Source organism: Lodderomyces elongisporus, chromosome 2 (assembly GCF_030384665.1).
Source record: "Lodderomyces elongisporus chromosome 2, complete sequence".
Lineage (NCBI taxonomy): Eukaryota > Fungi > Ascomycota > Pichiomycetes > Serinales > Debaryomycetaceae > Lodderomyces > Lodderomyces elongisporus.
In genome coordinates this window covers 1,732,822-1,757,433 of record NC_083674.1, presented here as the reverse complement: position 1 = coordinate 1,757,433, position 24,612 = coordinate 1,732,822, and the positions used below count along the sequence as shown (strand labels likewise).

Below are 24,612 nucleotides of genomic sequence, written 5' to 3'. Positions count from 1 at the left end.
AATTGCATTGCATTGCATTTGACATTGTTCATTTTGTATCATTAGGTTATGGATAGTTTCTACTTTGGGATGAACTTCTCTTCAACCCCATCAAGTCTTGGGCTGCATCGAAATCTTGGCTAGCTTTGATCGTTCCTATTTCTGCCCCGACTTCTGTCCCGGTTCCTGTTCTTGGTCCAACACCTACATTTATGCCTAAATCTACCCCATTGGAAAAGTCGTCGAATTTGGGAAAATATGGCGAAGAGTCTGTTTTTGAATAAAACTGGCCAGCATAACTGGTCAACTCGCTAGCTGAATGAGAAGATGTTGATGTGTTTACAGAAGCATGTAAATTCGCATTTACTTGTGCTGGTGCTGGTGCTGGTGCTGGTGCTTGTGCTGGTGCTTGTGCCTGTGCTTGTGCTGGTGCTTGTGCATGTGCTGGTGCTTGTGCTGGTGCATGTGCTTGTGCCTGTGCTTGTGCCTGTGCTGATGCTGGTGCCGGTGCTGATGCTGGCGCTGACACTTTTCTTCCATTTGTAGATACCTGAACCAGTGTTCCTCTTGATATGTTAGTACTATTATTCAATTGCTCAAGGAACGCTTGTGATCTGTACTTGATAAATTTGCAAATTTTAAGGTACTTCAAATCCTCATCGAGATTTTCATTGTCCCAGTCTATGCTCTTGTAGTAATTTCCTTCCTTTGTGCCTATTCCATGTCCATCCTCATCATCCTCATCGTCTGAATCATGATGGCTCTGTTGTTGATAGTGCAACATATCCTCTCTTAACTCATCGTTTAATAACTTCAGAAACAATATATCGTCATTGGTTTTCCCGGGGCTCATGCCAGGCTTATAGTTGATAAAGACTTTGAGAAACAAATCAACTGAGTTGACGAGCAACAAACAAGAATGATGTACATCTTTTATTAGGCTATTCTGCTTGATATACTTCATTTGACATATCAACAAGTACAACATTTGAAGCACGATGGATTTCTTCAAATTAATAACTGTTAACGATAATCCATTGAGCATAGGGTTGAATGGTGATAATGGAATATCCCTGACAATCTTTTTTGCATGGCCCTGCTTAGAGTGAGACTTGCGTCTTCGTTTCACTGAGAAATCATTAATGACGAATCCATCTTCATCTACGTCGAGTCCCAAGCTTTCCATAACAATAGAGTTTGTTGAAATTCTTGGTTCGTCCATTTTTTCATGAAATTTACCAACATGGTCAAAAATTAAAAGGAAATAATGAAGGACTTCTTGCGAAATAAGTGCAATTTGCTTATAGTAAACAGCATTGAGCTCCTTATCCACTATAAAGTTGAGATAGTTCATCGAACGGATTAGAATGTAATGAAAATTAAGCTGAATTTTGATGAGTTGTGAAGCTGTATAAATATCCACCTGCCCCCCAGTCTGATAATAATTCATCAATATTTCCTTGGGTATGGACTCCTTAGACACATCATGGTACAAATCATTTTCGGTGATGTTTAGGATGTTTGGAAGTCCCATATTGATATTGAATGGTGCTAGGGACAATTTTTTAGCCTTTAATGATAATCTCCAATTTGCAAGGTTTTTATCAATGACTAAAAACTGGTTAAAATTATAGTTTAGATTTCCGTCATTTCCTTCTCCGTCATCTTCATTCAAGATCCAATCAAGACGATGGTGATTATGACTATGATGCTCTTTCCCCTTTTCTCTTTCTTTTTTCTTCGTATCGTTTTTCAAATATTGATAGTAGTTTGGTGAAAATGAAGATGGGATCACAATATTCATAAGATTGAGAAACTCAATACTTGGCTTTAGCATCGTGTTAAATAGATCGGTGTCATCCTCCCCTAAAAGCAGTGACAATTTTTCTGGCGTTAATTGGAAATATCGATCAATAGTAACCGGGTTAATTACAGTGGTATTAAGACTCGGTTTAAATCCAAATTTCAAATTGAAGCATTTCAAGAGAACTTTAAAGTTCCAAAAAATCTTTACCCGATTCCTTCGTTGTTGCTGACTTAGCGATAAATCATTGAAAAATAAGTTTTTGGAGTTAAGGTTGATACCCAATATACCTATAAAGGCATTGATCAATGATGACAAAATAAGGGATTTTTCCTTGTTGTTGGTTAAAAGCGAGTAGTATAATAGTAATAAGTACGTTTGTAATTGGTGAATTGAAATTTGAAAACCATTAAAATAGGGTAAGAAATCATACAATGACTTGACAATAGATTTTTCCCCACGACTATTTATCAGATAATGAGGATCAGAATGGTTCAAAAGTAAGTTGAGGTTTATTGTTGGATTGGTGATTATCACCATCGCATAGATTTGAATAATTGTCATAAGAAATTTATTGACAACATCATAGTCGTTGGCGTTTGACAAGTTGAAACCATTGATCGTTGAGTCATCGTAGGTAAATATAAATGGATACATAGTATGAAACTCGTCATAGTTCTCCATGAACTGGTGGTAGTCAAAAATGGGAATAAATACGTTGTAGTTTAAAAAAAACAGTGCAATTTGAATATCGAGTTCTTTTTTGCTGCGAAAGATATTCTTGAAATTGTTTATCAATTTTATGAAAAGGTCATAAACATCTCCTGGAAGTTCGTTTAGTCCAGGCTCGGGACTGTGCGTCTTTGTCAATGGATTGTAAATGGCATCCAAATTTTTGTTGTGAAACTGGTTACTCTTTGCGTATGATGGATTATACAAGTAGTCATGTGGGTCATTGAGTAAGAAATTGTGACTATTTGTGATTTTCAAAAATGGCAAGTTCATGTTGATCAACAAGTGGTTAAATTGCGATTCAAAATTTAAGTTGTCGTTACCAATGATAATTCCACGGTCGTCCAAGTTGAAGATCTGGTCAATAGGATTATTTATTTGCACAGTTTGGGCAGTGGATTGAAACATCACCTTGTCGTTGGCCGTTGTTGTGGTTGTCGGTATCGACGTTGGTGATGCCTCTTTGGTTTGCTGACCTGAGTGCACAAGACTTACATCCTTGGGTGTTAACTGTTCTCCCAGCCTTTCTTTGAGCAAAGCCAATTCTTCTTCTAAAGCACGAACTTTTTTTTCCAAATTCTCGGTATAACCTTTGGGGAAGGCACGTCTCGTCAACTTATCCGACGTTTTACATTCAAACTCTGCTTTTTTACAATTCAAACATGGTGAGTTACCATCGCATTTGATCTTTTTGATTCGACACCTGTCACATGCTTGAGAAACCCGTATACCTGAGGAAGTGCTAATCAACTTCATATTCGAAGCTGCCTTTTCAGGCTTGACCCCTCCACCTCTCAGTTCCATCTGTAAGTAGTCCCTTTGCTAATCTTTTTTAGTCTTGTTTGTATGTTCAATATATTCGACAAAGATAAGTACAGCCGTTGCTTTCAATGTTGGAGTTGGTTATTTACGTTGATGTTTTGTTTTGGTAACTCTAACAAAGTCCTTTATATGTGTGAGCCGCTTCTGTGTGTAACAAAAACATATACTTATAAAAAAAAAAAACAAGTTGCATGATAAAACAAACCCCAGAAAAATTTCAAACCGGGTAAAAGGAAGAGCTAATAAAGTTCACAAATTATTACACCAGTTTTCCTTTTATATCCCCTTCCCCGTCCTGTTTTTTTTTTCTCCCCCACGCTCGCATCCATTTTCATCCATGTTTTTATCTTTCTTTCTTTTGCTTTTGCTTACCCACATTTTTTCCCCCATTTTATCACGTGACTATTTAATAATACAAAACCAAAAGTATGGAAAAAAAAGACATGGATGAAAACAAAGTCTTGTGGGGCTTGTTGATTCATTTTTTTTATTTAACTTTTTTTATTTATTCTTGTTTCTGAAATTCAATCAACATAGAAAAAAATAAAAGAATCGGAGTCAGCAACAGCCCCACACTATTGTTGGAAAATGACTGGTTTGGTATATTTGATTGCTTTACGTGCTGACGCGGCTGTTCCCGGGATTACGATTTTAGAAAAGAGGATGTTTTAAGCATAAATTTTATAGCAATAATAAAGAAGACGTCTCACCAAGTACCTCTTCTTTTTGGCTTTTATTTATTTTTTTTAACTTGCGTTGATATCTTCTCATTGCTTACATCCCATTAACGCGTCGGTGTGACGAATTGTCATAGATATGAATCAAGGTTTGATAAATATCAAAGACTTTCGAAGATCTCCAAAGTTTGTCAAGGGAAGAAATGAAAGAAAAGAAGAAGAAGAAGAAGAAGAAGAAGGACAAAAAACAACAGTTTACGAATAATATTAAAACAGATGGAAATGAAGAGAAGAAAAAAAAGGAGGCAAGGTTTATTCACAATGGAGGACAGGAACTTTGAAAATGTTGATCAAGTCAAAGAATTATTGGCCCCGCTCTGTTTCGATTGAGCTTCGCAAGACAAGTGAAAATGCTGAGTTGTAACTAAAAATTCTGAATCTGTTGATCAGCCCTGTTTTTACAGACATGAAAAGCGCCTGGCTAGCTCAATCGGCTAGAGCATCTGACTCTTAATCAGAAGGTTGCGGGTTCGAGTCCCGCGTTGGGCTTTCATTTCATAACATTTATTTTCACAGCCTGGCTAGCTCAATCGGCTAGAGCATCTGACTCTTAATCAAAAGGTTGCGGGTTCGAGTCCCGCGTTGGGCTCTTTACTTTAAAAACGTATTTGTTATGAAATGTTAACAATTTTTCATAGCCTGGCTAGCTCAATCGGCTAGAGCATCTGACTCTTAATCAGAAGGTTGCGGGTTCGAGTCCCGCGTTGGGCTATTATTTTTTTTCTTTCACTCAGAATAAAAGCAAACTTGTCGTTGGTTTTAGTTTAGTTTCGCAAAATGATGCTCTCAACAGTTTTCTTTTGTTTTTTATTATTTTGGAGAAAGAAAGAAAAAAAAGGATGAGATCAGGAAATCATATGCTATATACTTTTTAAGAATAATGTACTCCTTCCACTAGCTTGAACATGTATCTCTGTGTACAGGTAGTTTCCTTTATTGCGATTACAATTCATCTTTGAGATGATTGATATACTACTAATTATTTTTCTTTCTCGCTCTAGTTAAAAAAAGTTTGAGTATTCAAATTCTTGTTTTAATGAGTAATCAAATACTTACCTCTCAACGAAGATTCAGTAGTTATCCAATATACTTGGTTCCACCGCTTTCAATATTTTTGTAGAAGTTTGTTTTTGTTAGTGATGGGTCCTTATGGAAGGTTTTGTAATAAACTTAGTTCTTTTTTTTTTGTTTTATAGTAGTTTAGTAACATATTTTGCAGCAATCTCGCCCAAATAGTCAAGTACCAAAAGAAAATAAAAGGATCAATGCCACCACCTATACTATCCTCCAAATTCCTTTCTTCTTTTTTTTTTTCTTTCTTTTTTACAAAATTAGCAGAGGGGGTAAGTAAATGACGAACAAAAAGATATCAAGAACATATTGTTTAACAAAATAACTGATTTACGAACAAATAATTAATATAAAAATATGAATATAAATATAAATTGAAAAAAAAAAAATATATCAAGTGTCTTTATCCTAAAGATATGGCTCGGTTTGTTCATCGAGCCAATCCCAGACTTTGTTCTGGGTATTTTCATCTCTCAAGTCAGCCCTTGCGATCCCAGGAACCCCAAATGATATACTGTGTTGCCCATCTTTTACATCAGGAGATAAAGCGGCATACAACTCCGTATATGCTCCATTTCTAGAAGGATAAGTAAGCAAATACGTGAAAAAGTGTTCAATGGGATTGCTATATCTTTGCAACTCGGTTCTGAGATATCCGGGACAAATGGAGCTGCTAATCACATTAGGTGCAGAATGTTTTCTGGACCATGTTTTGGCTTGAATGATATTAATTGCTTTACTTTGTCCATAAATGTTTGCCTTTATTATCTTTCCATCAGAAACGTTTTCAAAATTGATGTCTTCCCAAAAAACACCGCCTTTTGGTGCCAAAAAGTTGGCACTTGAACTGACCCAGACGATTCTTGACTCTCCAGGTTTGTTTGTTTCAGAAGTTTTCACAAATATCGGGTCAAGTAAACGCTGCAAAAGGTGGTGTCCGAGAGCATTTGTGCCCAACAGCAATTCGTAGCCTTGCTTACTCTTGGAGCCAAATGGAGGGTGCATAATTCCTGCATTGTGAATGATAATATCGAGTCTTTTCTCCTTGGCAAGAAACTCATCAACGGCTTTTTTGATTGTTGACAAGTCACTCAAGTCAACTTGTATAAACTCAAGATCTCTGTTGACAACATTATACTCCTTAGCAACTTCAAGTTGAATTTTCTTAATAGCATCCAAAGTTTTTTCTTTATTTCTAGACAAGATATAGATCTTGGCTTTTGTTGAGCCAGCCAACGACTTTGCGGTTTCATAGCCAATACCAGTATTACCTCCGGTAATGAGAACAACCTTGCCCTCGAGGTCCGGGTAGTCCTTTTCAGTGAATTGTGGCTTTCCAGGCCAAAATCCATGAAGTATTTCTTTCCATTCAGCCCATGATTTAGAAGGTATAATAGGGTACAGCATTGTCGATGATTATATAAATAGATGTGAAGCTATAGAGAGGTAAGGTATGATGATAAAGAAAAAGAAACAGGACAAAGAACAAAGTACAAAGTACAAAGAAAAAGTAAAAATGGCGAAAAGAAAAGGAGGTAGAGAAAGCAGCGAGGTGGAGGTGGAGGTGGGGGAAGAAGATTGAAGATTGGAGATTGAAGGTTTAAGGGGAAGGTGTGATTGAGGTGGCGTTCCATATGTCTTATTCTATTGCTTAGTTTTCTTTTTTTTTTTTCTGCAGTTTCAGTTCTCTTGCCGAAAGTACAATTGCCAATGTGTCAAAATGCAGTCAAAGCGAAAAGACCATTTTATAAAAAACAAAAAAATAAAAAAAATAAAAAAATAGAAAACGTAAAGAATTACTTCTATGACAGAATACAATAGAAGGAAAGTTTAGCCTTCTCCGCCTTATTATCTTCACTGAGCGACAATTTGGTTCAATAGATAAAAATACACAACAGTTTTTGATTATTATAGGGGCTGAGCGATAGATGAATTTGAAAAGAAATACATCGAATATAGATTGAGAAGTTTTGAAGGAAAAGAAGAAAAGAGGAAAATAGAAAGTGAGGAAGTGGGGAAGGCAGGGGGGGGGGGAAAGAAAAGAGTTGAAAATTTTATAAGATAAGTATTGAAAAAGAATGCTCTCGAGGATGCAAGACTTGGCTATTATTTCTGTAAAATTGGTTCTCATACCCGGTTATCTACTAGATGATGAGGTAAGTATGCTTCGATTAAACGATTAATGGTTGAATAAGTGTCCCCCTTTTTTTTTGGGAATTTCAACTAAACACGATATATACAAAGGAATAAAATAAAGAAGAACAAAAATTTTTTTTTATATACAAAAATTGTAATAACTCTTTTAGTTGGTACAAGAACTAATCAATACAAGTATCCTATAGCAACGTAAAGCTAAAAAGAAGGAATAATGTGTTGGAAAGATGATTTGTGGAATATAATCGAGAGAAATGGCATGCTTGTAGTTGCATACACACACAAATCTGGAGAACAAGAAAGATAAAAGACAAAAAAAAGAAACACCCCTTCCCCTCAAATTTTTTTTTGTTCTTTATTAATAAATAATATGTATTACATAATTTATTACCTAAGATTCACACGCGTCTGTTCATTTTTTTCCCCCTCCGTTTATCAAAACTTATTTTGATTTTCGTGTTTGTTGCCAAAAAGCACCTCTTACACACACCTAGTATACATCATATATCTTACCACACCTCACTATTTACACCTTGGCTAAATCCAACCATGACTCGAAGCTCAAGAAGAACGTCGTCATTGGCAAGATCGGAAGATTCTGATGCTACCAACGACACCTCTTTTTCATTCCGCTTGCCTATTTTAAGCACAATTAAACGAACATTGAGCAACAAGGAACAGCTAAACAGGTTAGTAGAATTGCACGAGAAAATTTCAATACTAGAAGACGATCAAGTCGATTTGGAAACATTGAGACCAATATCAAAGGACCTAATCAACAAGAAGCTTCTAAACCACGCAAGCATTGGAGTACAAGCATTTGTATGTTGTTGTATTTCAGACATCCTTAGACTCTTTGCACCAAATGCGCCATACACAGATGAAGAGCTTTCAGATATTTTTAAAGCATTTCTGAAACAGTTTCAAAGAATCTCAAGCTCTAATGTTGCGTCCGCAAAATCTGATCGACCACAATTCTACCCACAATATGTGTATTTGTTAAAAAGGATTGCAGAAACCAAGACATTCGTTTTGATGTTGGATTTGCCAGACTCGCAATTCTTGGTTGAAGAGTTTTTTGACACATTTTATGGAATTGCAACTAGAGAGTCTTTTCCAAAAGAATTGGAGACTATTGTCTCGGATGTTTTGACCGAAATTACAACCGAAGCTGAGATGATTCCACACCGTATTGTTAAACTCATCTTAAGTAAATTCAACGCGCACGAAACCGGGAAAAGCATTCTTATGGATAACATTGCAACACCCGAATTTGCCATATCATTGGCCATTTGTGAAGCAAATGTTGATAGAATGTCACGTTCAGTAGCTCAATATTTTTCTGAAATTTTGTACAAAAACTCCAACATGCTAGAGCAAGCTGATGAACAACAACATAATCCCCAGACAGATAAAAAGGAGAATGGGAAACTCCGCTTGCAAGCAATAGAAGTATTACAGAGTATACATCACTTATCTGTACAGATATGGAGCTTTGTTCCCTCGATTATGTCTTCAGTGATGGCTTTGCTTGAAGATGAGTTGAATGCCAGTGAGGATAAGATTAGGGCTCTTGCAACATCAACTATTGGTCAAATGCTAGGCACCAAATCACTCAACGCAGTAGTACCACTACTAAAAGTCAACCTTTTTACAGTGCACAAATCCACATGGCAAACGTGGTTGAAAAAATCATTGGATATTTCATCAATTGTTAGAAGTCTGTGGGTCACACTGTTGCCAAATATAGTACAAAACAACCAATACCTTACAACTGAAATTAATAAATTGATCTTGGCTGAGTTGAAAAAATGTTTAATGGACTCCGATCACAGGGTAAGAGAGGCAGCTTGTCGCACATTTACTTTGATTCCATTTGAAGTGCTCGTGACCAAATATTTGGACAATGAAATATTGAGTATCATTATAAAATTGATGAGGGAAAAGCATAGATCGATTAGAAATACAGCCATGGAAGTTATCAGCTCTCTTTATGCCGACTATGTTGATAGGAAAATCGAGTCTCGAGTTAGTTTTGATGAAAATATTGAAAAAGCCATAAAGGAAATTCCCAAGCACGTTATATCGCTCATCTACATTAACGATAAGGATGTTAATGCCATGGTCGATACTCTTTTGTTTGACAAATTGGCGCCATTTAACGAGACCAATGCTGTAACGCGAGTACAAAAATTATTATATTTCTACAAGGAGCTTGATACCAAAAGTAAAGAAGCGTTTTTAGCTATTAATTCAAGACAACGCAAGTTACAACTGGCAATTAGCAGTTTTATGGAGGTAGCCGAGGCTTATTTCAGGGCAAATACCATGCTAGAAAAGGAAAATAAACCATCGAGTGAAGAGTTTAAAAAAAATTCGACAAAACTACAGACTATACTAACTTGGATCACACAATCTTTTCCAGAAGATTACAATACATATGCATGTTTAGAGAGGTTGGTGAAACTAAATCGTGCAAGATTTTTACATCTAATCAAGACATGTATTTCTTCTGAGGCTGATCTTAAAACCATTAACTCCGCAATGAATGAGCTTTTAACCAAGCTTTCGGAGACAAAAAATATTAAATCGGGAAATCAAACGGGTGTGACTCCAGCAGAAATGAGACAGAATGTCAAGCTTTTGCTCTTGCGTGGTTCACCATTGATTTACAACAAGTCTAATATTGAGCAATTGATTGCAATGTCGAAAAGTGCCACACATGAACATTTTGGACCCGCTACAGAGATTTTACAGCAGATCTCAAACACTAACCCCGAAGTTTTTAAAAACCATATACGCTCATTAACTGAATTATGTATGGAAACAACGGTGGAAAAATCACGTATCTTAAGAGCAACATACCACTTTGTAAAAATCTACCCCGAGGCGTTCCCTCCTGGTCGTTCCTTTACAGAGCTTTTGAAAAAAATTGCTATAAGCGGTACCCCGCAAGAGGCCAAATATGCTTTGAAATTGATTGGTAAATGCGAGCAGAAGGAGGTGTTATGTGCATCAATAGTTGATAAGATATACCCTTTGAACATTGAGTCCGGATACTTTGCTACACATTTAAGTTCAATTGCTGAAATATTTCTCATTGATAAGTACGCAATAATGGACAAGGAAGAAGAACTCACGCCATACGTAATAAAACATGTATTGCTTGAGAATTCCACATTGGATGTTGATGCCACCTTTAAAACGTATGCGATTCGTTTGTTTATTAATATTCTAAAAAGCGCTGCATCCGATACAAATCATGCTAAAGAAAAAGCTGCACCTGTGCTCAAATTGTTAATATCGATTATTGGGAACAAGGGAGAAATCGTCAACAAGTCTAATCCATCATGGCCTACACCAGAGACCTATAAGCAACAATTGCGATTAAATGCAGGAAAATATTTGCTCAAGCTTGCCAAGGTACCAATCTACAACGATGTAATTTTATCCCCTACGATGAGAAAATTGTGCTTTCTTGTCAATGACAACGAGTTGGAAGTTCGCAAGTCCTTTTTCAATGATTTAAAAACCAAATTGGCTCAAGAAGCCATAAGTGATAAATACCTTTCGCTTGTGTTTTTTAGTGCCCTGGAGGTAGATCCAACATTGAATAAAGAGGCTACTATGTGGATCAACTCCATGTTTAAGCGATGCGAGATCAAAAAGAGTTTGATATTTGAGAAATCATTGGTGCGTTTAGTCCACAGTATTGCACATCACGAAACCTTTGTGTCATTACTTACTAATAAATCGACCGGCGATTTAAATGAAGAATTATATGTAACGGATCAGAAATTATTGGATGCATGCGTATTTGCCTCAGTTTATCTCACATACTATGTGCAGTTGATTGCCAAACAGGAGAACATTTCACTCTTGTATTATCTTGCTAGTCGAATTAAGCAACATAGAGATGCTTCAATTGCCTCATCAGAATACACAAAAAAGAAGCCCCTGGATGAAATTAACCAGATTTATCAAATAGCAGAGCTAGCTCAATTAATATTGAAGACATATAGTGATATAAAAAATTGGCCCATCCATACTTGGCCTGATAAAATCAAACTCCCGCAAGAGCTTTTTGCACCAATGGGCACGCCTCAAGAAGCTCAACTGGTAGTTTCACGGATATTTATTGAGGAAAATGTTCAAATTCCATTGGTTGCAAACTTACGAAAGCAATTCACTGATGGTAAGAAACGCTTAGATAGTGAGGCTATGGGTAGATCAAGCGAGGCCCCTAATGTAAAAAAGGCAAGAACTGCAAAGTCTAAGCCAAGACTAAAGTCCAGGGCCAAGACTACACCCAAAGCAAATAATAGAAAAAAGGCTGAAACAGCTTTGCCTACAAGAAGAAGAAGAAGCACTAGAATAGTGGCGAAGAATGTTCGTTACAAAGATCAGCTAACTTCTTCGGAAGAAGAAGAAGAAGAAGAAGACGAAGAAGAAAAAGAAGAAAACGAGGAAGAGGATCAAGATTCAGATAGTGATTTCGAGTAGCCTTAAGTATTAGCGACAACCATTTAATCAAAGAAGTCAACGCAATTTATTTTAGTCTATCGTAGTCAGTCCACTTTGTAAATTTTATCATTATAAATTTCATTATTTTCACTAGTGCTAGGCCTCCATTTCTTTTAACGACTTTATGCGACCAGAATTTAACCACTCCTCACCAAGCAACCTCAATCTTGCTGCAGACGGAAATTTTTTATCAGCAACAGCATTAGTAAGTTCAATAACCATTAATTTCATGACTTTAATTGCTTGCCGTCCAAATACTTGCTGAAACTGAGCTGCGCCGGCCTCCCACCAATTAGCCAACAACTCGAAATGAGTATTTCTTAATAACAGCACATTAGTGTTTAATGTCCTAGCGGCAAACTGCCAGCTCGACGCATTTGAAAAGATACCATACTCTTGATGCTCCGATTGCATCCGAGACAAAACCGCCCACACGGTGCAAATACCGGCAACTCTTTCATCATACTTAACTTCGCTCTCCCAATCATTCTCTCCGAATCTTTTCCAGTTCATACGCAATCTACCTTCAACAGTGGTCATCGGGTCAGTGAAACCTATGATGTAGGGACATTTCTTGACAAAACGTGCCGAGAGGAAATATTCAAACTCAGAGTATCTCGTTAGCAATCTATTGGCCAAAATGGCAAGCGGCAAAGCAGCAAACGGTCGCACAATAACTTCGGTTTCTGCTTGATGCACTATTGCCTTTGCAATGTAATTAAGGATCCATTTAAATGCAAGATCGTCAAATTGCTTAACTGGATCAACTAGTGCTAATACTTCAGAAGTAAGCTGTTCCGTGTGAGATAAAGAGCTCGAAAGTTGGCCGAATTTCGGGTTAATCTTTCTCTTATGAGTATTAACTTGGCGTTTGAGTTCCTTGTTCTGATTAACTTGCTCCTTAACGTTTTTCTTGATGTCTTCAATATCGTTTTTGTACTTGTAAAATTCTTTTTCAACGCTATTGAAATCCGTAAAGTTTGAATTCCTTGCTTTTTCTTGTTGTTTTTTCAACTCTTCAGCTTCAAGGGCTTTCTGTTGCTCCTTTTCCAACTTTATTTTTTCCTCTTCCTTTCTCTGTCTTTCTTCTTCCTTTCGTTTTCTTTCTGCCTCAATTCGCTGACGCTCTTTTTCCTTACGCTCCTCTTCTTCTTTCTTTTTTCGTCGTTCCTCCTCTAATTTTTTTAATCTTGCCTCTTCCTTCAATCTACGCTGCCGCTCTTGCTCTTCTTGCTCAAGTCGTATTCTTTCTTTTTCTTTAGCTATGATATCTTGTACCTCTCGTCTCTGTGACTCTATTCGGTTATCCACCTGCTCATTGAACTTGGAAATGTTTACTTGCGATAAATTAATTACAGTTTGAATAAGTTCAGCGGTATACATATCACGCTCAATAGACTCATTTCTTCTTTGCTCTATATAATGGCTTGTGTAGTCATTAATAGCTGTTTGCATCGACTTAATATTATCATCGGGAGAGCTATAAACACTGCGAGGTACAATAGGATATATTGGAACAGCGCGAGCATGAATAGCACGATTATCGATTGCAAGATCAGTAGGTAAATTAGAAGATGAACCTGTAGATGAATCAAACGTCTCAATTGATGGCCGTTGGTCAACTGCCATCACAACACTGTTGCCGAGATCGTCCGGCAACGCAAATTTCATTCTTCAGCTGAGAATTGGGTGGAACAAACGCGGAAAGTAAACGAGTGGTTGACAAAAGATTAATGGAGTCAAAGATTTTTCGATGAAACAGAAGCAGAAGGATGGGGACTAAGAAAGTTGGGAAGAGATTGCCTGTCCCTGTTTTTTTATGTTTTTTTTTTCTTTCTTTTCTTTCTTTTCTGTCTTTTCTTTTCTTTTTTTTTTTTGGTTTGGATTTCTCTATCACTTAGTTTGTAACTTATTTGTTCTAAATTGCTAGGTTCAGTAGATTAGCTTTTGCAATTTAAGTGTGACAATATAAGTTTTTTGTATTCAAGATCTCCTGCTCAGGTATTAGTCGTGGTTCGTGAGTTTTGCTTACGGACCGGAAGTTTATTCATACAAAAAATACTTTGCGCTATTTTACAAAAGAGATTTACATTTGACAAAAGATATTTACTTGTAGTTGTTTTGTTGCAAACAGGTAGGCAAGTTTAACGCGCAGGCCAGTATAGTTTTTTCCTTTCTTTTCCTTTCTTTTCTTTTCTTTTCTTTTGTTTTGTTTTTTTTCTTTCTTTCTTTCCCGTAATATTGCGAATTGATGAAGTGTAATGATGATGCAAATGATGATGGAAATGATAATGAAGGTGAAGGACCAAACCAGAGCCCGAGTTTTTTTGGAGAAGGAAAAGAAAAACGTACAATCAAGTTATATAAAAAAAATAAATTGTTGTGTAAAATTGACATTTGAATTTGAATAATTTTACAAAGTGTACTGGTATTACTTCTAGGTATTTGTATGGTCCTTTATGATATAAAAACCTACTACGAACCTAGGTAATGCAAACTTTTTCCCATTCGTCTACTTCTTTTCCATTTCCAATTCCATTTCCATTTCCATTTGCGAACCTCTTCACTTAGTGTTGCAGGATTTTATTATTTTTTCCATCCCCTTTCAAACAATGTTGGACTGGAAAAAAAAAACTGTTTTTTTGTTTCTTTTCTTTTTCTCAAATTTCTTTGTAAATCTATGTCCATATATCATGAACCTAATACTCTTTCAAACCTAGATGTGAGCTTGTTGGTTGAACACTGGCTGTTTGGTTTAAAATATCATTAGTTTACAATTTTTTTTAAAAAAAAACTTACACGAAATGAGGACTACCAGTTGCGCTACCACGTTGAAAAATTATTTTCCCAAAAATCTTTTGTCTCAAGTAACAAAGGAAGAAAAAGAACAAAAAGAAAGAGAAGGAAGGAAGAAAGAGAGAAAGAGAGGGTGGTAGAGAGGACGAAACAAATAGAGAAAGAAAGAATTTGTCTGAGCTCAAGCCAATACTGGTAGACTATATTAAACTTCAACAAGTCATGCAGAGGTCTTTTGTACGTCAGTTCTCGAGCTCAAGGGTGGCTCTAAGTACCAACTACTCGACAGTCTTGCCTGTTCACCATTTGGTCAAGGTTGAAAAAGCAAAATTGAAGCCGGATTTGCAAAACTTGATATTACCTACCGATGATATCCGCTCAGTGAAATACAAGCCGACAGAGATTGCACAAGATCGTGTGGCGGACCACTACAGAAACACTTTGGAGTCAGATCTCATGCTTCATTTCTACAGACACAACTCAAAGAGGCTTGTGGGTAACAAATTGAGATCATGGGGTGTTGATTCTCCATATAAATTATACAGAGGATTAAGAAAACCTGCTGGAGGCACAAGACCAATCAAGGATATTGTACCAGTGACAAATGAAAACGTACCAAAATTGACCAGCATTGTTGTTCAATCTTATAACAAACACACAGCGGAACACCCTTGGCTAAACATCTCCAATAGATTGCAATTAGCCGTGATGACCAATGTCAAGCCCAAAATAGTATATGGTAAACTGAACATCTTGAACTGGAAAGTAAGAAGAGGAAGACCATGTGGTGCCAAAGTAGAGCTTTTCGATAGAGATATGAACCAGTTTATCACGACTTTGACCGAGTTGGTCTTGCCAAGAATCAGAGCCCTTAGAGGTATTCGTCCAACTTCGGGAGACAGAAACGGTAATATCAGCTTTGGATTGAATGCAGAGGATATGCAATTTTTCCCCGAGTTTGAACACTATCAAGAGATTTTCCCAAACTTAAATGGTGTACACATTACATTCAAGACAACGGCACCAACCGATGCACAGGCAAAGACCTTGTTAAGTACGTACGGATTTGTTTTTAGAAACCAACGTCGTAGATAACCCATATTGTAAATATACATACACTTTTAAAAGAAGCTATATTGTTGATTATTTCCGTTTGTCTTCTCCCTTTTTGCTTGTTTCTCATTGACAAACCTGCGGTTTCCTGGTTCTTTAAATACGTTCAACTGTTTAGAATGAATTCTTACCTGTCAGAAGAGTGCAAACACTTAAATGACAATATAGTTTGCTCTCCAAGTGCATGATTACGTATATACATAAGCGTATACGTATGGTTTTTTTTTTCTTTTGAAATCAAAACTAGATCACCTGTTTTATGGCCATGTCTAAACCTACCTTTCAAGTATTTGCAAGCAGATCCTAAATCTATACGTTGTACCGACTGGCGTAGTTAGTCTAACTAAATCAAGCAGCAGTAAACTTTCGCACGCGAGAAGAGGATCGTTTACAATCAGTTTTATTTTATTTATATATTTTATTTATCTACTGTTTTTGTATATTTTAATTTCTTTTCAGCCATAGGTAGGTACAACCTACACCGTTCACCATTTCCCATTTCCCATTTCCCATTCCCATTTTCCATGAAAAAGTAAATACATGAGTAGCCAAAATTCAGCAAGTTTGCCCAACCCACAATCAGGACTATCAGGAAATAGTGCACATGGACATCATAGGCAACCGAGTAGTGAAAATGGGCAGAAGTGGGTCAGGGAATTGCGGACACTCCCCTCAGATCCTAATTCGAAAGATTTCCTCAAGTTGGAATATCTTGAAGTTAACTTGAACAACTCCAGAAAGCTCATTTCAAATGTGGTAAAGTTGAAAGACGAGAGTGATAAATATGTTGAAAAATTGGATACCCATGTTAATGGGTGTTCGTTGCAGTTGCACCGAGCGGCAAAGGAGTTGGATTGGTTGCAGTTAAAGCAAGATAGTCAAAATTCCCCACATTCATCTCACAATAATCCATCCTAAGATTATTGTAGCAATCAGCAGTAGGTAACTCATGAGTAACTTCCAAGATCCTTTTATTTCTTTAAATATATATATCTGATTATTCCATTTAATTGTAATTACAGTCGTGATATCAATTATTCAAAATACAATCTATAATTTCTAACAATCTATACATCTAAGTTGTGCTAAAACTGAATAAAACTGAGCTAAACGGAATTGAAATGAAGTTGATTCAAAGAATGGATACCTACATTTTTAGTTTCTTTTTTCATTCTTTATCTTTAATTTTCTTTCTTTTTTTTTTTATAAAAAAGTTAGTGTCTTTTTGGCTCTTTATTACGGGCTGAAGTAGTATCCTCATCCGAGACGTCATCATCATTTTCATTTTCGTCGTCGTCATCATCAGTGATGATGAAATCCTGCATCGCAATTGGGTCATTACCAATCTTATCGTAAGCACCATTTCTCTCCATATCAGAATCTTTTGCATCTGCGTTAGTTTCCTCTTTGTATTCTGGCTTAAATTTCAAAATGATTACAGCATTACCAATGATCAACGCAATACCAAGGAAGGATAAGATTCCTGGAAGATGATGCCATATGGTCAAGTCCCATATAATGGCAAACACCATTCCGGTGTACGCCATTAATGATGCACGCGACGCTTTCACTCGTTGCACGCCTGCAGTTAAGCTAAACTGCATGAAAAAACCTGATATTCCAATCACACTGAATAGGAACCATTGGTACCCATTTGATGGAAGCACGAATGAAAGGGAAGGTATTACCAAAATGGAAGCAAAGGTCACTACACAACAAGTCAAGGCAAAGTAGCTCACCGAGAGCAATGGATGGGCGTGCATTCCAATTTTCCGCAAAACGATATAGACGCACGAGGCACCACATACACCAATAAGCCCAACAACAGTGGCCAAGATTCTTTTACCGGAAGAAGCACTCTCGACAGTTTCGTCACCATCATTTTCTTTGGCAGGCTCATCGCCAAACAAGAAGGATGGTTTCGCAATAAGCAAGACACCTCCTAACGAGAGGAAGGAGCAGACTCCTTCCAAAATGGAGTAACTTTCTTTCAAGATGACAAAGGCCAAAAATGCGGTGAACATTGGCACTAAAAAAGTGATTGCCACTGCATCTGATAGACTCAAATATTGCAATGAAAAGTACATTCCAAAAACACCAAAAAAACCAACGAGTCCTCTCATCACTAAAAGTTTACGAACTCTGGGTGGGCCAAAAGGTGCATCCTCAACGGATCGTGTGACACCCATATATATCAAGCAGCAAATGTAGGTGACAAACATTCGAATAAATAAGATTTGCAAGGGATGGATGGGGACATTAAAGTCTTTATCGGTGACGAGTAATTTGCAAGTCGTCACCATAATACTATTGAGAAACTGCGATAAAAGAAGAAGGGCGAGTCCAACATTGGGTAAGATGACGTAATGATAAAACTGTCGGGTTTTCAGAATGAATAGCAGTAATTTTGAGGAGACGGATGTGGTGTTAGTGCCCACATGACCTGGGTGTTCCCAGTCCTCGCCATTGATATCGAAGGAGTCCAATGAGTTTGTTCTGATGCGATCGAAATGGTCACCAGTGATTGGCACAGCCAATGGTGTCTCAACTTGTGTGGCGTCATCATAAGTTTCAAGCACCATAGGGTCCTGCACCAAAGGTTGATGATTCAAAAGTGTGTTTGCGGTAGAAGCATCGTGATTAGCATCATCCTTTACACTTGTCATAACTAGTGAGATAATGAATGAGGCGGAAGGATTAAAAAAGAAAAAAAAAAGTATGAGAAGGGTGGTATAAAAAGGTATGTTCAAGGAGATCAAGAGATTGGAAAAATAAAAAGGAAAAATCGAAAGGGAAAAGGTCAAGAAAAAAAAAAAGAAAAGAAAAAAAAAAGGAGAGATAATTAATCAAAAGTAAAACTGTGGTTTGGAAACAGATTTTTTTTTTTTTCTTCTTCTTCTTCATAGAGAAAGATCGGATTAGTAACAGCACTGGTGGGCTTAGAACTTGAAGTAATTTTTGATATTGGAAGGAGAGGATTTAGAAGGGTTGCACTCAAATGATTGTGTCACATGGCACTGATAACAAAAGAAAAGAGACAGAGACAGAGACGGAGATGGAGAGGGAGAGGGAGAGAAAAGTAGAAAGAAGCACACGCACACACACAAAAGGAAAGAAGAGGAATTTAAAGTTATTAAGTATTGGCTTCCTCCACACTGCCCCCACACACTGCCCCCCACACACACTGCCCCCTATTCTTCCTTGTACCTATTCATTATATAAAGATTATTGCATTATTTGATAATTTTTGTTTTCTTTGGGGAAAAAGAAAACAAGCAAAAGTTCACTTTCTGTCATTTATCTTTAAAGTATTACGAGGTAAAAAGAGGCAGAAGAGAAAGAGGAAGAGACACAGGGAAACAAAATGAAAAAAAGCAAGAACAGAGTAAAAAAAAAAAATAGAACAAAAGAGACAAGAAAACGCAAAGGTGGTTTGGTCTGGTACCTCCAATTGTTGATTAATGTTGGTATTTTTCTGCAAAAACTTTTGGATAATCGTCCGAGTTTCCCTTAAAATCTTCGTGGTTTATTGTAAACATTTTTCTTTCTTCCTTGAGTCTAAACTGCACCATCTTCATGAGCGAGTAGATCACATTCAATATTGGCACGGCAACATTATTTTCCTTGGCAACTCTGATGGGGTTACCCAAGATGACTTCTAGCTCCATCAACTGCTTCTTCCTCATATCGACACACATCAGCGGACTATAGAAAAGACCATCTCCAATATGCACAAACTTCTCAATGATTGAAGGATCGCACTCTACACCAACACTTTTGGCGATTGCAATCACTTCCTTCATTGCAGGTCTGATGAGTTCATCATTGGCATTATTTATCTGCAAGCTATTGACATCCAAGTCAACAATAGCAGTGATGGGGTTGAAAACACTATTGTACATGAGTTTCTCCCACCTTGTCTTTTGCACATCTTCATCTACTTGAATCTTGTTGAGCCCATGATTATGATATATCGATATAAACTCTTGGATCTTTTCGGCAGAGTCGGGGTGTATGCTGGGCTTTTGAAAATCCCCTAAAAACACCGCATCCATACCTTTATTGTCAATATGTCCATGATATGATGTGCTTGCGATATGCGAAACACCACTAAGAATCAAATGACCAGGAAATCTTTTGAACATTGGCTTTTCAATGTAAATACCATTCTGCAAAAGAATAATCACTTCTTTACCGGAGTTAGAGATAGCCGGCGCAATAATATCCTCACATGTAATTGGGCCATCAGGGACATTCTTTGTTGTGAGTAAGATATAATCAAAGGGCCCGAATTCTTCCCTTGCCTCCTTTGCAGAACGTGCAACATGATGTGGTCTCCAGCCTTTAAGTTCACCATATGTACACGAATTTATCGAGAACCCCTTTTCCTGAATCAAATCGTAATCTGAGCGGACCACCAATGTCACGTCCGAAGCACCATTGTGCGTTAAAGACAAGGCACTAATAGTACCCACACCACCTGAACCAATTATTAATACCTTAGGTTTCGCCATTGTTTGTACTTGACACAGACACACAGACACACAGAGTTTCTCTCTATCTCTATTTACTGAGTATATCAAACTTAGTAGGCACTCGATGTCTTTAATATAATCTATCTATCAAAGTTGAGTTAAGAAAAAAATAAAGTGAAAATGAAAAAGTGGCATAGAATCTAAAGTTTAAAGTCAGAAACTAAATGTGTTGAAGATAACTCGAACGCGAATTTTTTAGATTCACAAACACACACACACACAAGTTCTCTCTCTCTCTCTCTCGCTCTCTCTCTCTCTCTCTCTCTCTCGCTCTCTCTCTTTCTCTTTCTATCCTTCTTTCATCTTTAGATTCCTTCTGACGCGCTAATATCCTTAGCGGGGTCTGGACTAAAATGGGAAAAAGGTTGGGCGGGAGGTCCATTTTTTCACCAAATTTATCTTGATTCTCGCCACAACAAAAGATAACTGACAAAAAAAAAAAAAAAATAGAGAGAGAGAGAGAGAAAGAAATTGGTGCGGCCATTTTTCATAGATTATGCCAACCCTTACAAAACTTTTATTCTACTTTTATTTTCACAAAAGCACATAATCACTGTAGACCCCTTAACGGCAACTCATACCCCTCAACATCTACACCAAAGTCTCGACCTAGAACATATACAAATCTTATTGTTCAACTACTATTCAAGTGCTGAGGAAGGTCAATTAAAACAGTTTCTCTAAAACCAATGTTAAAATAAACCAACAAGATGAACAAGAAAAGAAAAAAAAAATAAAAAATTTAATTCAAATCTTCTACAAACGCCGCTTTCAGATAAGGCACCAACCAGTTAAAAGAGACCAGGCCCAAACAAGTGTTCCACACCCCCACTCATTTCTCTTTCCCTCTTTCACACACACACTCTCTCCCCCTGTTGTTTTTTCTTAGTATGCGGCACTGGACTCTACATTTTCGGCTTGTCTCAATAACTTTTCAATCTTTACAATCATCTTTTTGGACATCTTCAACCCTATTGTCTTTGAAATTAAAATAAACTTCCACCATAGCTGACTTGTATCCCGCCTAACAACTTCTTTGTATCTAAATTTATCGATAAAGCTTTTGCAACCAGCAGTTATTGAATTCATAGTATTCTCCACCAAGTCAAAATCGCACTTAACAGACACTAGAGGATCTTTACTTAAACCATAACTCTCCAGTATCGAGATATATTTATTCCAATCGCTCCTTTCATCTCCGTCCAAAGCACGATGATTATATCTCCTTGAATCAAGGGTAGGGGTAGTCAAGATGGGAATATGATAAATGAACTGAAAACGATAATTTACTTCACACCAATTATGCAAAATATTCGCTGCTAATAGTGGCATGGTCTTGAACCCGTTATTTGACAGTGACAATAAAATTGACTCTTTTGATAACGCACTCTTTTGCTTAGTCTTTGCAGCATCTACATAGTACATTGCTCCAACCAATGTATTTGGCAAAAATATAGGAACAGTTCTCAATGCAAAAGCCCTTTGCCGCGCCAAAATCAAGCTATTTCCAATCGCGTCTTTTGTATAGAAAGGTATAGGTTTTGCCCAAGGTATACTGTCGTTTAACCAAATGTCATTGATAAGTTTATTATCGTTGCAGTATAGTAAGTGGTAGCTACCAGACAATTCTCTTAAATGAAGTTGATACTCCACTTTGTAGCCAGTGAAGGGTATTTGCAAATCTGTGATGCACGATTGCGATTGGTCAGAAAGAGCATAAATAAACAAGGAATTGAGTGGTATTACTAGTAGCGAGACAATTAATGTTGGTTTCATTAGTGGTGTCAGTATCTGAGTAGAGGAAATTACATATCATTATTAATTCTTGATTTTCTACTTTTTCTTTATTAAAATTCTGTATTCATTGAGATATTCGTCATATCGAAAAAAGTAGTTGTATATTTGTTACATAAACATGCAATATATAGTGTTTTTGCAACCAAAAAAAAAAACTTACAAAAAAAAACTCACAAAAAAATCTGGTGAAATAGAAAATTCATGGCAAACAGCAGCGCATATTTACGTTTATGTTTATGTTGAGTAATAGAAGAGACTCGTGGTGTCCAGTTTCTATATTTCAATTACCAATCAAAAACTATTATCAAACCCCACTGCCAAAGTTAACCCAACAACGAAATCAAACATCCCCTGGTTTGAAGAACCACCAAAAACACTCAAGTCCTCATAAACTGTAATCCAGCCCATTTTGTTTTCATCAGGAGTATCGTCGGCTTCATTCTGTGCACTAAATCCCTCGCTTCCTTTATAATATTTTTTCTTGCGGTCCGTAGTAAGTGGAAATATCTGGTCAGCTTGACTGGATGGGATGTACCTCGACCCTGTATCTGCCTTATTTTTTAATGAGTCAGTCAATCGCGAAGCCACTTGCTTTACATATGGCCGGAACATGCAAAGCACAGGAGGAAATTCGGGATATAGTTCATGGTCATAAATTTTTCGAAAATCAGTCTCCTTGTATCGTGGCTCACTAGTTCTTCCAATATAATTTTGATGGAAATATATATTCCTCTTGTGCGTCAACTTGAGTGTTTCATCAATGTTTATTTCATCGTTATGATCTTGAGGGAGGAAAGTTTGATGATCATAACGATGGTGTTGATGTTGTTGATATTGTTGATGGTGTTGATGTAGTTTTTGATACCGCCTCGTCTGTTTCTTGTAATTCAGTTTGACGCTATTGAGTTTACTCGTACGAACACGAGGAATAGATCCAATGTTCCAATATACACCTTTGAAATCCTTGACTTCATAGTTTTGCATAAACTTAACATTTCGTTTTTTGAGCTCATCAAAGGGAAAGTAATCATGCTGAATTGGTTGCGGAAAACATACTGCATTGAACCATTCTGAGCTTTTATTTTCAAATCCTTTCAACGTTTCTGTCCTTATTTCCTCACTAGTATTTGTCAAATCTTTGGGTAGCCGTACTGTAAAGTACCCACCGTCTCTTTCGGGTGCTTTAGTTATTTGCATAAATGTCTGCATAGAATTATGCTCTGTTGCATCCACGTGTTTGAAAACCAAAGTGTACCCCTTTTGCCGGTCAACTTTAGTATCGTGGGACAATGCCTTGACCTCAACATAGAAGCCAGGGGCTGTCCTGCAATACAAATGTTTTGCCCCAGGGTTTGTGGTAAGATACAAATCTTTACCAAGTTTGAGAATATGGTATTTCCAAAAGGGGCTCATTCCGTATTGCATTAATTCTCTCATTTGTGAAGGTTCGTGAGATGGAGTTTGTGGTTCAACTGAGGAAGACGAAGGAGGAGGAGCAGGAGGAGAAAAATGTGAAGAAGGAGGAGGAGAAGAAGAAGAAAACAAAAAAGGTCTCGCCAGGGGTTCTGCAAAGTCGGTTGTATAAATAGGTTTGTTGTCATTCATTGTTGGTACACTTAATCGGTCATTGCTTTTTTGATCATGTCTTTCAAATGTGCGAGCAGAACTCGTGGAAAACCTTTTGATATTGCTCCCAAGTTTACTTCCTAAACTGGAAAACGACATCTTCTTCAACATATCTGGACCCTTTCCCCTCGTAACCAGATCCATTGAAAACGTGCTCAGCCTCTTGCCTGTGCTTGTGCCTGAAGAAATATCCAAGTCATTGTAATCGTCCTTCATGCTTTCAATGTCTTCGTCGACAGCGTCAGGTGGTGGCGGTTTTGTTCTTATGGATCCATTACCACTAGAGACGTTGACTGTGGGACTCGGTAGTCGTCCTCCGGTAGAATCTCTCTGATTTAGTCCTTGTTCGGGTGTGAGATACGTTGAGATGGGTGTACTTGACGTCGCCTCCTTCTGAATGAGCCGTGGTTGTTCCTTGTAATTGTTTAATGGAAAGCCTTGAACCTCGTCAGTTTCAACCGTATTCAAACTGTCCAGTTCTTGGTTCAATTCTTTTTTCTTCGATCCTTGTTGTTGTGCTTGTGCTTGTGCTTGTGCTTGTTGTTGTGCTTGTGCTTGTGCTTGTCCTTTCCCTTCTTTCTTCATGTTAAAACTTGGTCTCAAATGAGAATCTTCAAATTTTTGGAAGCGCACCTCATTGTACTGTTCTATATAGCTGTCGTCTTCGAAGTCTGTTAATTCTTCATTCAATTCCATGTATTGGGCGTATTGCTCTGGTGGTGTTGGTGGAAGCGCCTTTTCCAGGGGTGGATGTACTGCGGAATCCCGTTTAAGCTTGCGAGGAACCATCTCTTTGCCGGTGTAATTTTGGTTCTTCTTTTTTTATTTTTTTTTCCCTTGTTTTTCTTCTTTTGGCATGTGTATGTCTGGGAAGACAGTGGGGGAGGGGGAATGTCAGGAAAAAGTGGGGGGGGGGGGGGGA

General features: G+C 37.3%; 10 protein-coding genes and 3 non-coding genes across 13 annotated transcripts; 6 read left to right on the top strand and 7 right to left on the bottom strand. All coding sequences in view use genetic code 12, as the record gives it.

Moving 5' to 3' along the window:
* Positions 1-46: 46 nt before the first annotated feature.
* PVL30_001971 (uncharacterized protein) lies at positions 47-3,319 on the bottom strand (the record flags this gene model as incomplete). Its single annotated transcript, XM_001527118.2, has 1 exon — positions 47-3,319. The coding sequence occupies one exon, from the start codon at positions 3,317-3,319 to the stop codon at positions 47-49; it is 3,273 nt and encodes a 1,090-aa protein (XP_001527168.2).
* Positions 3,320-4,489: 1,170 nt separating this feature from the next.
* PVL30_001970 lies at positions 4,490-4,563 on the top strand. The gene has a single exon. It is a non-coding gene; the product is annotated as a tRNA-Lys (tRNA).
* Positions 4,564-4,589: 26 nt separating this feature from the next.
* PVL30_001969 lies at positions 4,590-4,663 on the top strand. The gene has a single exon. It is a non-coding gene; the product is annotated as a tRNA-Lys (tRNA).
* A 48-nt stretch (positions 4,664-4,711) lies between these two features.
* On the top strand, positions 4,712-4,785 carry PVL30_001968. Its single transcript has one exon. It is a non-coding gene; the product is annotated as a tRNA-Lys (tRNA).
* A 768-nt stretch (positions 4,786-5,553) lies between these two features.
* Positions 5,554-6,552, bottom strand: PVL30_001967 (uncharacterized protein; the record flags this gene model as incomplete). The annotated part of the gene is made up of 1 exon (XM_001527117.1): positions 5,554-6,552. The coding sequence occupies one exon, from the start codon at positions 6,550-6,552 to the stop codon at positions 5,554-5,556; it is 999 nt and encodes a 332-aa protein (XP_001527167.2).
* Positions 6,553-7,848: 1,296 nt separating this feature from the next.
* PDS5 (Sister chromatid cohesion protein pds5) lies at positions 7,849-11,802 on the top strand (the record flags this gene model as incomplete). Its single annotated transcript, XM_001527116.1, has 1 exon — positions 7,849-11,802. The coding sequence occupies one exon, from the start codon at positions 7,849-7,851 to the stop codon at positions 11,800-11,802; it is 3,954 nt and encodes a 1,317-aa protein (XP_001527166.2).
* A 117-nt stretch (positions 11,803-11,919) lies between these two features.
* Positions 11,920-13,494, bottom strand: PVL30_001965 (uncharacterized protein; the record flags this gene model as incomplete). Its single annotated transcript, XM_001527115.1, has 1 exon — positions 11,920-13,494. One exon carries the CDS (start codon positions 13,492-13,494, stop codon positions 11,920-11,922), a length of 1,575 nt encoding a protein of 524 aa, XP_001527165.2.
* Positions 13,495-14,841: 1,347 nt separating this feature from the next.
* mrpl7 (54S ribosomal protein L7, mitochondrial) lies at positions 14,842-15,714 on the top strand (the record flags this gene model as incomplete). The annotated part of the gene is made up of 1 exon (XM_001527114.2): positions 14,842-15,714. The coding sequence occupies one exon, from the start codon at positions 14,842-14,844 to the stop codon at positions 15,712-15,714; it is 873 nt and encodes a 290-aa protein (XP_001527164.2).
* Positions 15,715-15,916: 202 nt separating this feature from the next.
* PVL30_001963 (uncharacterized protein) lies at positions 15,917-16,650 on the top strand (the record flags this gene model as incomplete). Its single annotated transcript, XM_061119269.1, has 3 exons — positions 15,917-15,924; positions 16,192-16,197; positions 16,278-16,650. The coding sequence occupies 3 exons, from the start codon at positions 15,917-15,919 to the stop codon at positions 16,648-16,650; spliced, it is 387 nt and encodes a 128-aa protein (XP_060975252.1).
* Positions 16,651-16,946: 296 nt separating this feature from the next.
* PVL30_001962 (uncharacterized protein) lies at positions 16,947-18,398 on the bottom strand (the record flags this gene model as incomplete). Its single annotated transcript, XM_001527113.2, has 1 exon — positions 16,947-18,398. One exon carries the CDS (start codon positions 18,396-18,398, stop codon positions 16,947-16,949), a length of 1,452 nt encoding a protein of 483 aa, XP_001527163.2.
* A 792-nt stretch (positions 18,399-19,190) lies between these two features.
* PVL30_001961 (uncharacterized protein) lies at positions 19,191-20,246 on the bottom strand (the record flags this gene model as incomplete). The annotated part of the gene is made up of 1 exon (XM_001527112.1): positions 19,191-20,246. The coding sequence occupies one exon, from the start codon at positions 20,244-20,246 to the stop codon at positions 19,191-19,193; it is 1,056 nt and encodes a 351-aa protein (XP_001527162.2).
* A 906-nt stretch (positions 20,247-21,152) lies between these two features.
* On the bottom strand, positions 21,153-22,043 carry PVL30_001960 (uncharacterized protein; the record flags this gene model as incomplete). Its single annotated transcript, XM_001527111.1, has 1 exon — positions 21,153-22,043. One exon carries the CDS (start codon positions 22,041-22,043, stop codon positions 21,153-21,155), a length of 891 nt encoding a protein of 296 aa, XP_001527161.2.
* Positions 22,044-22,355: 312 nt separating this feature from the next.
* PVL30_001959 (uncharacterized protein) lies at positions 22,356-24,479 on the bottom strand (the record flags this gene model as incomplete). The annotated part of the gene is made up of 1 exon (XM_001527110.2): positions 22,356-24,479. One exon carries the CDS (start codon positions 24,477-24,479, stop codon positions 22,356-22,358), a length of 2,124 nt encoding a protein of 707 aa, XP_001527160.2.
* Positions 24,480-24,612: the final 133 nt, after the last annotated feature.